Source organism: Triticum dicoccoides, chromosome 6B (assembly GCF_002162155.2).
Source record: "Triticum dicoccoides isolate Atlit2015 ecotype Zavitan chromosome 6B, WEW_v2.0, whole genome shotgun sequence".
NCBI lineage: Eukaryota > Viridiplantae > Streptophyta > Magnoliopsida > Poales > Poaceae > Triticum > Triticum dicoccoides.
In genome coordinates, this window is record NC_041391.1 from 263,053,318 (window position 1) to 263,067,970 (window position 14,653).

Genomic DNA, 14,653 nt, shown 5'->3' on the forward strand with positions numbered 1-14,653 from the left:
TGAGACGTAATTTGGTTTCATTCACTTGAAAAACAAGAACGGATACAACTCACGTCAGCACACAAGTATCTTATAGCATCACATCCAATGGCTATAAAAGATGAATGAGACTAAATTAAATCTCATCTAGATGAGTTCTGGCAAAACTGTTTAAATAAAAGAAGCAAAAAAAAAAGAAAAAGAGAGAGGCAACTATAGCCACAGAAGATCGTTCCGCGGTATCCTTCCTGGCAAGGGGCAACCCACCCCACCAACTCTCGCCATCGGCGGCCGTGTTTGGCACGCCGTCACGGCTTGCTCTCCCTATATAGCTCCTCAACCCGTCCACCCATCCCGTACCACTATCGAGCATCCGGGCAAGCAAGTGCAAGTCTGCTCCGTTCCCTCCCAAATCCACCCATCCCTCACCCGCGTCTCCTCCGGTTGCGGCACGAGAATGGGCAGCGTCGACGCCTCCGAGACGACGGTCACCGGGTGGGCCGCCAGGGACGCCACCGGCCACCTCTCCCCCTACACATACACCCTCAGGTACGTACGATCGGCCGTCCGAATCGACCCTCCGGATCTACCATTCCTCCCCGCATCCTCTGCTCCCGGTGTTCTCTTCGGCGGAATCTGTTCCTTTTCTTCCATGTTGTGCGGCATGCATGCAATCGCATCGACCATATGCCGATATGCGATGAGGTTGTGAAGGGTAAGCCCAAGAATCTGATGCGTAGAGCTCTGAAAGATTGATCTCGACAGTGGTTCCTGCTTTTCAGCCCACCAACTGAGCAGCAACCGCATGATGAACGCGCTGCGCTTTAGCCGTTACGCTTTATGCACCACTTCGGTTCGGAGGACCCGCGTCTGGTAGCCGATGCTTTTTGCCTGCGTGTTTGTTGTGTGTACGGTGCATGTTCTTGCTCCTCGGTAGGACTCAGATATGGTGCAAGTTGTCCAGCTGCGCGTGTAAATGAGTAGAGCACGTGTATTTATAAGATCTTTGTCACGTTTTGATGTTTCTTCGTTGACATATCCTTGTTTCCATATTACTACTATGTGTGGCGTCTGGTCTAAAAATTGCACCAACTGTTTGCAATAATACATACTTCTTTGGACTACAGTTTTTCAAGCCAAAATTATGCAGCTTTAGGTGACGATGATTTACGAAGTTATTTGTAGCAAATAAAACATTTTATTCCTGTTTTGGTAATTCACAATCACTTGAAATTATGAGTTTCCACATTTTGGGTTCTCCTCATCCATGTGAATTTTGACACCTGTAAAATAGATACTCCAGTGTTTTGCACCAAGTCCAGTTGACAGCATCCATATACGCCAATATTCCCTCTATAAAAAAATATATAAGCGTTTAGATCTCTTATATTTGTTTACGGAGGGAGTAACTGATACGGACTACCACTTTATGGCTCAGGGTTCGTCTATTTGCACGTGCCTGCTCTGTATTTGCACTTGCAGAAATACACAGCACTAGACACGAGTACAGTACTTGTTTTTTTTATTTTTGAGAAGGTACAGTACTTGTTGAAATTAACTAGTCCTCGCCAAAAAAAAAAAGAAATTAACTAGTCAGTTTCGGGAGCGACGAATGCTCTGAATGGCACTTGCGGCAGAATAGTCAGCCAATTTCTCGTGTCGTCTTGTACCGAGGAATCTTGTGTTTTGCCATGGAATAACTGAGTAAGGATCTTCTTCAAGACAAGAATCTTGTGTAAGCATCTCTCTTACCTTTGTGTTTTGCCATGCTGTGGTAACAGGAAAACAGGCCCTGAAGACGTGGTGTTGAAGGTAAAATACTGCGGCATCTGCCACACAGACGTCCACCAGGTTAAGAACGACCTCGGCGCTTCCAAGTACCCCATGGTCCCAGGGTAAGCAACCACAACTACCTACGACTAAAATAGATGTAATTTCCTTGATGAATCCGAAATTAAAATGAAGATAAACCCTGCTAGTACTACTTAGTTTGAAACACAAAGTCCATCTGAGAAGAGAATGGCAACAGAATCATGCGTGAAGGTGGGGCATGCAGTAGGAATTTGGTGGGTGGCGGTGCCGTCAGACTTCCAGAAGCAACGGAGCACTGAGATAGAGCGTGCGTCACTTTTGGCATTATTTTTTCACTGTCATAGTAGGTAGAGACGTAGACACTAAATGTGCGCCATCAGTTCGAGAGAGAAATGCGTAAAAAGGACTCCATCAACTATCATCATCACCTTCTAGTCCGGATTAATAATGTTTCTTGGTGGCTGACAAAATGATATGCAGGCATGAGGTGGTTGGCGAGGTGGTGGAGGTCGGGCCGGAGGTGAGCAAGTTCCGCGCCGGCGACGTGGTGGGCGTCGGGGTGATCGTGGGGTGCTGCCGCGACTGCCGGCCGTGCAAGGCCAACGTCGAGCAGTACTGCAACAAGAAGATCTGGTCGTACAACGACGTCTACACCGACGGCAAGCCGACGCAGGGCGGCTTCGCCTCCGCCATGGTCGTCGATCAAAAGTGAGTTCTGTTTTACTACCACTACTACTATTCTTGCTAGCAAAGCCATTGCACCCATCGGTGTCATCCGTTAGATCTACCGAAAAAGACATATGGTAGTAGGACTTTTTCGATGTGGTTGGATCAAATCACTGTCGAGAAATTGTTGTAGTGGAAAAGAAGGATGCGAGGCTGCGATCTGAAACTTAGAAAGGCGTGGTGCGTGCGGAGAGTCAGATAAGGGTTGGTGTGCATGCCGTGATTCGGCTACTTTTCCTTGTGGAATTGTGAGCAACCAGCAGCTGTGCGATGAGAAAAGGAAGTACTAGTAGTAGGTTTTCGCTTCTTTGAAGCAGACTAGCGTGCTCATGATTCGTCAGCCGTCACCTGCTCCGCGGTTGTTGGGAGGATCGCTTGGCTTCTTCTACCCATGCAGTTTGATCCATAGCGACGTTGCTTTGACACCGATGGTAATGACACCTTCGTGAGTTGGTATACGTACCATTCTAAGAGTATCTACCATGTCAAAGTCTCCTGATCAGTTCAGTCCAGTGTCGTCCGTCCAAGTTGGTGACCAACACTTTCGTCGGCGTGATGTGGCGATATTGGCATTGGAATCAGTCAAGCACACACATATAGGAGTATATATTTATGAAAATTAAGTTGGGTTGCATTTTCTCGCGTGCAGGTTCGTGGTGAAGATCCCCGCCGGGCTGGCGCCGGAGCAGGCGGCGCCGCTGCTGTGCGCGGGCGTGACAGTGTACAGCCCGCTGAAGCACTTCGGGCTCATGACCCCCGGCCTCCGCGGCGGCATCCTGGGCCTGGGCGGCGTGGGCCACATGGGCGTGAAGGTCGCCAAGTCCATGGGCCACCACGTGACGGTGATCAGCTCGTCCAACAAGAAGCGGGCCGAGGCCATGGACGACCTGGGCGCCGACGCCTACCTCGTCAGCTCCGACGCCGACCAGATGGCCGCCGCCGCCGACTCGCTGGACTACATCATCGACACCGTGCCGGTCAAGCACCCGCTGGAGCCCTACCTGGCGCTGCTCAAGATGGACGGCAAGCTGGTGTTGATGGGCGTGATCGCGGAGCCGCTCAGCTTCGTGTCCCCCATGGTGATGCTGGGGAGGAAGACCATCACGGGGAGCTTCATCGGGAGCATGGACGAGACGGAGGAGGTGCTCCAGTTCTGCGTCGACAAGGGGCTCACCTCGCAGATCGAGGTCGTCAAGATGGACTACGTTAACCAGGCGTTCGAGAGGCTCGAGCGCAACGACGTGCGCTACCGCTTCGTCGTCGACGTCGGCGGGAGCAACATCGAGGACGCCGCCTGATCGACGGCCGGGAAAAAGAGAGAGAGAAAGAGCTAGACTGAGCGGCGAGTGCAAGGACAGTATCATGTGTGCCCGTGGCATTTGCCTGAACTTGATGCAGTACATGTTTGTGACCTGTTTCCATTTTCTATCAGAGTGCGCGCCTTCCTTTCCGTGGAGATGCATGTTTTGGTATGAAAAATCCGGCCTCAATGATGATTTCTTCCTGTTATAAATGGTGGTTTCTTCATGTTGAGCGTGCACATTTTACTTACTGTTAGTATTCCAGTTACCAAGGTGTTTTCGAAAAAACCGTAAATTTCAAAAATGTTCATAAAAGTTTTAAAAAAGTTCATAAATTTGAAAACTGATCGTGCATTAGAAAAAAATCATGGTAATTGAAAAAAGTTCATGAATTTGGAAATGTTCAAAAAATATCCAAAATTTGTTTGTGACTAAGAAAAAAAATCACATAATTTGAAATAAAGTTCACGAACAATAGTAAATATTCACAAAATTGCAAAGGCACAAATTATTTTTAAGTTCATCAATAAGACTAAACTTCATAAAATTTGAAAAAAAAATCACTATAGTTGAATTTTTTTTCCAAATTTGGAAAACGTTCAGAAAAATAGAAACAATATTCGTGGATTGGAAAATAGTTGAATAAATATCAATAATTTGGAACAGAGTTCAAAATTTTTGAAAGAAATTGAAGAATCTGAAAATTCTAAGAAAATATAAAATGATTTCGTGAAACTGAGAATTGTTTGTGATTTTCAAAAAGTTCACAGCAGTTCAATTTTTTTTTAGAAAAAGGCAAACAGAAAACAAAACAAAACAGAAAATAAAAAATGACAACCAAGAGAAAATCGTTGGAAAACAAAATACGAAAAAAAGGCTCCTCCGTGTAAACCAGGGAGAGACAATGGGATATATTACCCGCAAAATAAAAAGACAATGGGATATGGCCCACTTAGATTTGCGCCAGATCTGGCCTATTTATCCCATTGGGATATATTACCCGCAACTAAGAGCAAGGGAGTGGGCTGGTCCAATTTTGAACCACCTTTGTATTGAGTTTTTATTTTCTTTTATTTATTTGTTTGTTCCTTTCGTTCTTTTATTTCTTCGTTTTTCAACACTTGTCTACTTTTTCATACACATCGTACATTTTTCTTATATATCAGCAATAATTTTTATACATATTCAACACTTTAAAAATGTATGATTACATTTTTTCTTTCAAAATATAGGTTTTCATGCCCAATTTTTCATACACATTGCAATTTTTTCGAATATACCTCGAACATCTGTTATACACATTTTAGCTTACTCAAACAAATGATAAGTATTTTCAAAAATATGTTTTATATTTATTTTCAAATGAGTGTTAACCCTTTTTCAGATGCTAAAACATTGTTTTTTGAATGAAAGGAAACTCATTTTCAAACTATGCAAACATTTTCTTGTATTGTATATAGCATTTATTTTAAAATGTCATGAACATTTTTTTGACATACGTGAAGTTTTTTAATGTAATGTTTTTTGAATTACATGTAACAGTTTTTAAATAAGACGATATTTTATGGATATTGTATAAAAATCAAAATCACAAACAGTTTTTTAAAATATGTGAGCATTTTTAATGTTGTCCAATTTTTTTAAATTAAGCTAACAATTGTTTCACACTGCATCAACAGTTTTCAAATTCTTGGTATTTTAAGAAATCAAGTAATTGGAATATATTTAGAATTTTTCTTTCAAAAAGGATGAAGAAAAGAAAATACAAAACGAACTAACCTCCAAATAGTAAGTTGGGCCGGGCCAATAGTAGCGACGGGGAGGGCGCATGTGCAAATCTATATCTATATCTATATCTATATCTATACCTACTATTAAAGCAAGGTGATATTCTTGGTTTCGTCCCGCTTGGGTGTCGTTTCATATTTTAAATTGTGGCTACTCGAGGTGGTACAAAATTTAGTCTGCCGGTCCGATACAAAAACTGTAACAAAAATTCGTACGTCGCCATAGCAAGCCGAGATGGGCCGGCCCATTGGCGGACGCTATACCACAGCGCCAAAGTGTGCTCTTGTCAAAAAATAAAAAAAGAAAGAAAAGTGTGACATCAGGAATCGTACCGGGGTGGTAGAGGAGGTAACTGGGACGTGTTATCCAATACACTAGACAACTTCGCGTGTCAGCTTCCAAATCTTGATTTATTATTAAACAATACAAGCAGCAGCACCTGATCCAAACACATACGTGAATATTTTGCAAAGTTGTGAACACAAAATTTAAACTCGATCATTTTTTAAAAAGAAACAAGTTTTTAAATTTGGACTTTCTGTAAAATATGAACAATGTTTTTTAAAAAATAGGAGGTATTGTACTCGAATTTTGAATATTTTTTAAGCACGAACATTTTATAAAATTAAAACATGATTTAAAAAATACTAAAAAATGATTCAACGACGTGATTCTGTTTTTAGATGGATCCAGACGTGATTCTCCTATTTACGTAGAAAGAAAGTTGTTTTTTTATTACTCCCTCCGTTCACTTTTATAAGACGTTTCAGGCAGTTTGACATTGAACTGTTTTAGGTGATGTCTGAATTGTGTACAACGTCTTATAAAAGTAAACAAAGCGAGTACAAAAAATGGTAGGATTGTTTCTGGGGCAAGCCTCGATTGCTCATACCTAAAATTCATATACGTCATCCTCATCTCGCATGTTACACCTTTCCCTCGGTGACCCCACCTGGTTTTTATCTCAAACCAAACGATCACCATTTTCTTCACAAAAAAGGAAACAATGGCTACAATCAATCGACGATGATCACAATCGACACCCCTAACCCTACGAACCCTTGGCTCTCTGTCCTTCCAAACTAAGTTTCTGTGGTTCTGGTTGTGCCAACCCAATTGCTGCCGCCACTTAGGATGCCTACGGCGAGCTGGAGGATGTGGAGGCAGTGGTGATAGTCACAAATGAGGCGAAGGAGCTAGGCAGCATGAGCGTCGCGGATGTGCACATGTGGCCTGAGTGCATCGATGATATGGGGCGGCTCATGCAACGATGATGGTGAAATCATAAGGGCGTCTTGCATGATGATAGGGAAATGGTGGAAGGATAACGGGGATGGTGAGATTCTATGATGATAGTTTCATTATCCGTTACAACGCACGGGCATTTTTGCTAGTACATAAAAATCCTAAACGGCACCTTCTGCGCCCGTTTCTCCAGGTTTCTCAAACGGACGCCATCCCCCGCTGTGCTAGAACGGATGTTCTGCTATTTTTGTTTTGTTTATATAAAACTCAAAAAATTGGATGGCTAGTGAGCTCAAACCGGCGATTGCCTATTTTAATGTACGCTACAACGACGAACCTGCCACCTCACGTGATGTGTTTGCTCACAGCTTTTTCCTTCTTTTCTACTTTCATTTTCCTTTTTTGTTTTTCTTGAAACGGCTTTCTTCCCTTTTTATTTCTATTTTTATTTTGTTTTTTCTAGGAACAGTTCCGTTTGGTTTTTCTACGTAATGTGTGAGCTTTTTAAAAATTTGTGAACTTTTTTCATGTTTGTCACGAATTATTTTTTCAAAATCATTGAACTTTTTATTGAGAAAAAAATCATATTCGATGAACTTTTTTCAAATTTGCAGATCTTTTTCTCAAATTTGATGCGTTTATTTTCCAAATTCTGTTCAAATTTGATGACGTTTTTTTAGTTTTCATGATTATTAAAAAAATTGTGTACTATTTTCAAATTTATGAATTTTTTGAATACGCGGACTTTTCTGTCATTCCTTTTTTTGCGGAAATTTAATTGTTTGTGTTTTTATTGAAAAGTCGACAGTTGACCGGTCAATCGGTCAATCTTAGAATGAAAGCGATGAAGGTGTGCGCTAGCGACCGATTTTTGCTTTGCCTCGTGATGGGCGGGCCCATACAAGCTATGGCGTGGTTGCTAGAAACACCAATACATAGTGTCCTCCCGGCGGCGCAACTCGATCACGCCCCGGCAGCGTGCTCGAATCATAGCCCAATTGAATTGAAGTTTGTCGAAGAGCTCATGAACAATAAAGGCACTCGTATGAGATGATGTGGGAAATGCACCCAAAGCTGAAAACATGTGTTGAGATTGTTTGGTAGAAGAACCAGAATGCAAGTTCAGTCATGGAGGTGCAAAAAAAAGTTGTGGGAGTTGTCACGTGACCACTCTAGTTGGGATCGTCTGACTTTTGGGAATGTGTAAAGGGAAATAAAACTTCTCATGCATGAATTGGAAATACTAGGAAGCTTACCTGGCCTAGTTGGTCCGTCACACAAGAGGTAAAATTTGTTGAGGAACTTGTAGAATTATACCACCGTAAAGAGACAATGTGGAAGCAACGGTCGTGTGTGGAATGGCAGAACTGTGAAGATAAAAACATATGTTACCTCCACTTGAGAGCCACTATGAGGAGAAGGAAAAACCTCATAAAATCACATCAAAGTTCCAATGGTGATGTGATCCGCAACATAAATGAGCTCAAAGAAATGGCAACATAGTTTTACAAAGATCTACTCACGGTATTACTAATATGCAGGAGGTCCCGGGTCCGGCTCCCCCTTGGGGAAGACCACGACGTGATCAGAGCATGGAGACGGGATGTGCTCAACTGCAGCAAAGGCAAACATGTTACGCCACTCGTTCGTGGCCACCGCTCGATCCAGTCTCACCCGCCCTGCTCCGCCTGTTATCATATGTAAAAGGTAAGCCAGTGAACCCAAGATCCACTAGCTCACAGATCTCAAGCGTATCTCAAAAGGCTAGCATCTGCGCTTCTGCCCGAGGTGTGACCGAGAAGTGTTCAAAATCCCACATAGCCTCATTAAAATCACCAATTACCAGCCAAGGCAAATCACTGACAGATTTCAAGTTCTATAACTTTGTCCACATTACGTGTCTGTTCTCCACACGCGGCTCTCCATAAACAAAGGTGGCTCTCCATTGCGCAGCTCCTTCTCGAACTCTGATAATTGTATCAATAAATATGTCCTCTTTATCCAAAATTTCTACCGCGCAATCTTCCCTCCAATATAAAGCTAAACCTCCACTCATTCCATTGCTATCCACACCACAGAAGCCCTTAAGACCCAATCTATTGCGGATCCTCCTCATCTTCCCTTCATTCTGTCTAGTTTCACACAAAAATACAAGCATGAGGGAACGCGACTTACACAACGTCACTAACTCTCGAACTGTCCGGGTGTTCCCCCCTCCTCGGTAGTTCCAACTTAGGCAATTCACTGTTCACATGTTTTTAGCACAAACTTTTTTTCATATTTTTTTGCACAAAGCTCCTCAGATGTCATTTGCCACCAAATTTTGCAAGCACTTAAAACATTTGGACATAATTTCAGGATTTAAAAAAATGTTTTGCTAAGTTTTTTATCATGGGTGCACAAGAACCACACTCTGTTTGTTTTGCTTTCCGGGGTCACCACTTGTGGCTTCTATCTCCACATGACCCCTTTTGTATCCCTTTGAATATTGCTTTAATAAACTGTGGGATCCCTAAGGGCATGAGCAGTGGAAGCATCACCATACGGTAGCCTCGGTGCTTCCAGCAAGGAAAGAGACGATGAGACTACTGTCATAGTTGCTCTTGCCCAACGCAGGCAACACATTTGAACCACCATCTACTTTTCCTCTCAAACTTTCTCCTTCTTCTTTGTGAGAAACAAACAATGATGACTAGCGGTCCCTACACAGGATTCCTGCCTTTCTACCACTTTCTCATGCTTTTGTCAGGCGAGAGGCTGCCTCTTCTGCAGGAGGCCGTTCCGGCCTGCAAGCAGCAGGTTTGGCTTAGCTGGACAGAGCAGGTCGACGTGGAGAGCCGGGGCATCTGTCCATGGTGGAGCGATGGCCATGCCCTAAAAAAGCATAGCACACGTTGCTGCCTCCAAGCTGTAGAACAAAGACGCAAGACAAACTAAGAGGAAGGAACGAATGGTGCATTCTGAGGCATGTAATTTCTGCCACGAACAGCTTGATTGTAACAGGCAGGCCACGTGATTGCTAGGATGTCTACGTCGCTAGGTAATCCTCGAGACATGAAATAAAGTTGCGCCGTTGGACTAAAGAAAACTCAAGGCGAAGTACGTAAAGGCTTTCGCAAACAGCACGTGTTGTTCCGTGGGCACAACCATCCCTGCGTCTATTAAAATTTGAGGGAGCAGATTGCGCAGCTTTCGCGGGCATGCTTTGCTGTTTTGCACAGGGATATTTACTCTACGGTGAACAGCCAGGGATATTTATCCCTGCCCCCTCTATCAATACCGCCAACTGTGAAATGTCGCTACGCGTTTTTTCTTGGCGAAACAACGACCGTCGCCGGTCACCACCACGCCGCACACTAGTCCTGCTGTCCTGCAGTCGCGTAACTGCGAGCCAGTCCATAACTGTTGCTGCCGCTACGACTTTTGTTGTACTGTCCCCAACGATGCTCGATTCGAATGGTTCGTGCGGACGGTACACAACCGCTCGGGCTTGTCGTTTCTGCTCCCGCCTTCGTCATGGTTAGATTGTGCGTTCCAGTAGTACATGCATTCTCATTGGACGCCATGTTTGGTTTGCACACAGAGGTAGTAGTACACACGGAAGGCTTACTAGATTTGATTATAGCAGGATTCAGAGATGACCACGGTTGGTAATGTCTGAGCATGCCGGCGCTACATGCTACTCCTGTGCGGAACCATCAAAGAAACTTGCTAAATTTCGGCGCGTAGATCGACCGCGGAGAGGCGAGCATGATTTGCCAAATTTCGCCATCACCGGTCCCGATCATCTCATTCCTGTGCCGAAATGACAGCCTCGGGCGGAGTAGCAGCAATAATTAACAATTTCCGTTCTCTTTTCTTTCCATTTCCCCCTTGCCGACTTCACCGCTGCTCTGTTTCAGAGCAGGCCGAAGAATAAACAGACTCCAAAGCAGGAACGCAAACAGAAACCAGAAAAGAAAACGACTACAGCTCAGCGCTACTCCTTCACAAGATCTAGCGGCGGTGCGACCGCGTTCGCGGCGACTTCTTTGCACTTAGCATCGGCGGATGGCCGACGGTTTTTACTACTGGCGTTTTATTTTCACTGGCGGGTCATGACGCCGACCCGCTCCGCGGCGGCGCGCATCACGCCCTCCACGAGCTGCGGGATGCACGCCTCGCCCACGGCACCCGCGCCGCACCCGGCCGGGAGCCCCACGCCGGACATGTACTTGCACACCTCCGCGCGGATCATCTCCTGCATGGCCGCCACCAGATCGCCGCTGAACGGGTACGAGGACGACGGCTGAGGCACCGGCGCCGGTGGAGGAGAAGGCGAGCGTGGCGATGGCGAGAGCTCCTGGAAGTGGCTCCGGGCGCTATCGTGGTGGAACCCGTGCTCCAGTCCGGGTAGCGAGAGCGACAGAGAGGTGATCGGGTCCTCGTCCTGGCGCGGAGGAGGCGGCCTCACGTCCGCGCTGATAGCGTCGAACCCGCCGGGGCGCGGGACGGGCCGGAACACCTGCCCGCTCCCGTGGCTGAGCTCGCTGCGGTCGGATCCAGTGGGACTCTCGGGACCCGGGCTCGCGCGCTTGCACGGCCGCGGGGAGTCGCCGGAGTCGCTGGCCTCCTCCCACGCCGCGCCGCCGGTGGCGGTGGCGAGCTTGCGCTTGAGCGAGGAGTTCCAGTGGTTCTTGACGGCGTTGTCGGTGCGGCCGGGCAGCAGGCGCGCGATGGCGGCCCAGCGGTTGCCGAGGCGCGCGTGCGCCCGCAGGATGGCGGCGTCCTCCTCCGCCGTGAAGGGGCGGCGCTCCACCTGCGGCGAGAGCTGGTTGCACCACCGCAGGCGGCACGACTTGCCCGACCGCCCGGGGATCCCTCTCCCGATCGCGGTCCAGTTCCGCGCCCCGTGCCGCTCCACCAGCCGCCGCAGCGCCTCGTCCTCCTCAGGGCTCCACGGCCCCTTTATCCTGTCGCACTCCGCCTCCGCGCCCATCGCCGGCGACACACACAACGACCCAAAACCTTCTCCTCCACTCCCCTTGGCCTCACGAGCAGACTCCGGTGGTGGCGGTGCGCGTGCTTCCCCCGATTGATTAGTGATTAGGACGTCTGGACTCCGATGGTGATTGGAAGGGAAAGAGGAGGCGGGGGCTTATATAGGCCGGGGCAGTAGCGGCCGGTAGCTGGTCGCCGGGGTACAGCTGGCGAGGGGCCACCTCACGCTCGGAGGCTGTGTCGTTTGCGATAACAGAATGGCAGGTGGGCCCGCCATTTCCCGGGGCCCACCTGGCGGGGAGAGTGGGCGCGTGATGGAAGCCGTTGTTTGGTTGTTAATCCGCTCGCGGTCCCCCGGAGCCGCATGGTTTGAATTTTGAATTGGAGGATTGGCTTCCGTACCATCAAACCCCATGCCACAAAGGCCGTTAAAAACTGGCGAAAATAGCTGGACTGCTCGCAAAACGGGGCTCACATATCCGAACCGGCCGTTCCATGGCGCGTTCATATACGACCACGCCAAAACAGCTCCGACCCGGTACGAGCCCTCACCGGGCGGTTGTGTCCCAGATCGTATGCTTCGTCCACGCGCGTTCGTTTAGGTCGACGTAGACATAAAAATCGCCACAATGCGTCGATTTAAACGGACACACGTCCGTTTTTCATCCACCTGCCGATTCTTTTTCGGTTCATTTTGAAGTCTAATTTGCGTCGGCGCGAACACAAAACAAACGCGTGCCGCGTCTGTCTACTCCTCTTCCTGGACCGCTAGTCGGTGGCACATTGGTCATCCTCTCCTATTCCAACAGCAAACCCTCGCCCGCCTCCTTCGTTGCCGACGCCCACTTTTCTTGTTACTCTATCGGTTGCCGGTACCGCAACATCCCCCCTACAACGCCGCCACCTCCCACGTCGCCGCCACCGCCGTCTTGCCGTCGGGGATCCGAAAGCTTCCCACCCTCACTCCCCGACACAGCAGCGACGAAGAAGCCGCCTCGCCGCCCGGCCTGCTCCTTCGTCCTGACAACGGCACGCTCGTCGGGCGCCGCCAAGGCAGCTAACTGGTCCTTCGTCGACGCGACTCCCTTCGTCGGCCGGCTCCTTCGTCGACGCCCGCAAGCTGTTCGACAGTTTGCCAAGGTACAAAATGGACTCCGCCGACGAATTCTTTTTTCACAATTTCTTTTGCGACTCCTATGGTTCCTCGTCCGATGAGGAGGAGATCTTGACTGCCGTGTTGGTTCATCACCACCTTAATAGCCAGCGGCCGTTGTTCCGTGGCTCCATTTCGGGGCACCTTCCGGCGTTGAATCGCAACCGAGAGTGCGGAATTTCCTTCTGTGGAAGGACTACTTTGACAAAACGAACCCGTTGTTTAAATATCAGAAATTCCGCCGCCGTTTTCATATGAGTAGGCATCTTTTCAACCGTACTGGAGAAGGGGTTGTCGGCTACAATGACTATTTCAAGTGGAAAGAGGATGCCCTTGGAAAGATTGGCTTCTCCTCTAATCAAAAATGCATTGCAGCCAATCCGAATTTTTGCATACAGAGTGTCCGGTGATCTCATTGACGAGTACATCCGTATGAGCGAGTCTACATGCCTAGAATCCCTGTAAAAGTTTGGCCCTGAGTACTTGTTGGTGATGAATGCCAGCAGGGGCTTCCCAGGGTTACTTGGCAGCATAGACTGCATGCAGTGGGAGTGGCATCGTTGGGTATCCTGCTAATACTTGGAGCACGAAAAAACTGTGAGAGATGATGACTGCTTGTGTGATCATGCACAATATGATCGTAGAAGATGAGCGCCCGAAACGTCTCTACGATCAAGGGTTTCAGTTTCAGGGTGAGAATGTTGTGCCTGAGCATGGAGGAGCGGCGTTTGAATAGATCATCCAATTTCATCCTGACATGCGTGATAGGAAAACTTACATGCAACTGCAAAATGATTTGGTTGAGTATATGTGGACTTATGTTGGCAATCAATACATGTATCTTTTTTATTCGGCTTGCAAAGCTATGTGAGACTATTTTATTTTTATTCAGCTTGTAAAACTATGCTATTTATTTGGTTGTGGACTATATGTTTGCTTGTGAAATAATGCAAAATTTGTGTTCGAAATAATTTAAATTTGTGCTATTTGTTGAAAAATGGCAGTCAGCCGGCCACGCCGGCATATATTCGTTGGCGCGTTGGGCGCAGTGACGATCCAAATCTCAAACAGGGCAGACGCCGAGCGGGGGGCCAACTCTAACGGACAAAGGATGGACAAAAACACTTTTTATTTGGGTCGACGCGTTGGAGTTGCTCTTAAGGAATAAGTATGAGGTTTTTTGCATTTTGAAGGGGGCTCACTGCCCCTGTTACAATGCGCATCGTGCAACACACTTTGTTCTCTCGCGGGGTAAAGGTTGGCGAAAAGCGAAATACCGAGGCTTTGGCGCTTATGAGCAGGAGATGGAAAGATGATAGATTCATGAATCGGTGATCCGTCCAGCTGTGCGTCCATCCCCCTTTGGAGTCGGGAGTTGGGGGCGGGGATGGCGACGCGGGCGCGAACGCACGCAGCGGTGCGGCACGGCCCAGCCAGCACAGTGGCATGTACCCTCGCCGGAGCCCATCCCGGGGTGAATCGCAACCGTCCAGCCCGTCGCAGGGCCCGCCCGTACATGCGTACAAGCCGGACTGTACGACCGCTGCGCGCGACGGTTCGTGCCTCCCGATCCATCCATCCACCGCGCCGACGCGGTGGCCTCCGTCGCTGACGCGCGGGCCAGCGCTTGGGGGCGGGACCACGTGGAGGCGCTGGGCTCTGGCTGCGA

The 14,653-nt window shown here is 47.7% G+C and overlaps 2 protein-coding genes across 2 annotated transcripts; one reads left to right on the top strand and one right to left on the bottom strand.

Moving 5' to 3' along the window:
* The first annotated feature begins 297 nt into the window (after positions 1–297).
* LOC119322839 (probable cinnamyl alcohol dehydrogenase) lies at positions 298–4,044 on the top strand. Its single transcript, XM_037596375.1, has 4 exons — positions 298–528; positions 1,761–1,874; positions 2,272–2,499; positions 3,167–4,044. Exons 1-4 carry the CDS (start codon positions 437–439, stop codon positions 3,813–3,815), a joined length of 1,083 nt encoding a protein of 360 aa, XP_037452272.1. The 5' UTR covers positions 298–436; the 3' UTR covers positions 3,816–4,044.
* A 6,633-nt stretch (positions 4,045–10,677) lies between these two features.
* LOC119325294 (transcription factor MYB44-like) lies at positions 10,678–12,041 on the bottom strand. The gene has a single exon (XM_037599045.1). It carries the CDS (start codon positions 11,827–11,829, stop codon positions 10,936–10,938), a length of 894 nt encoding a protein of 297 aa, XP_037454942.1. The 5' UTR covers positions 11,830–12,041; the 3' UTR covers positions 10,678–10,935.
* Positions 12,042–14,653: the final 2,612 nt, after the last annotated feature.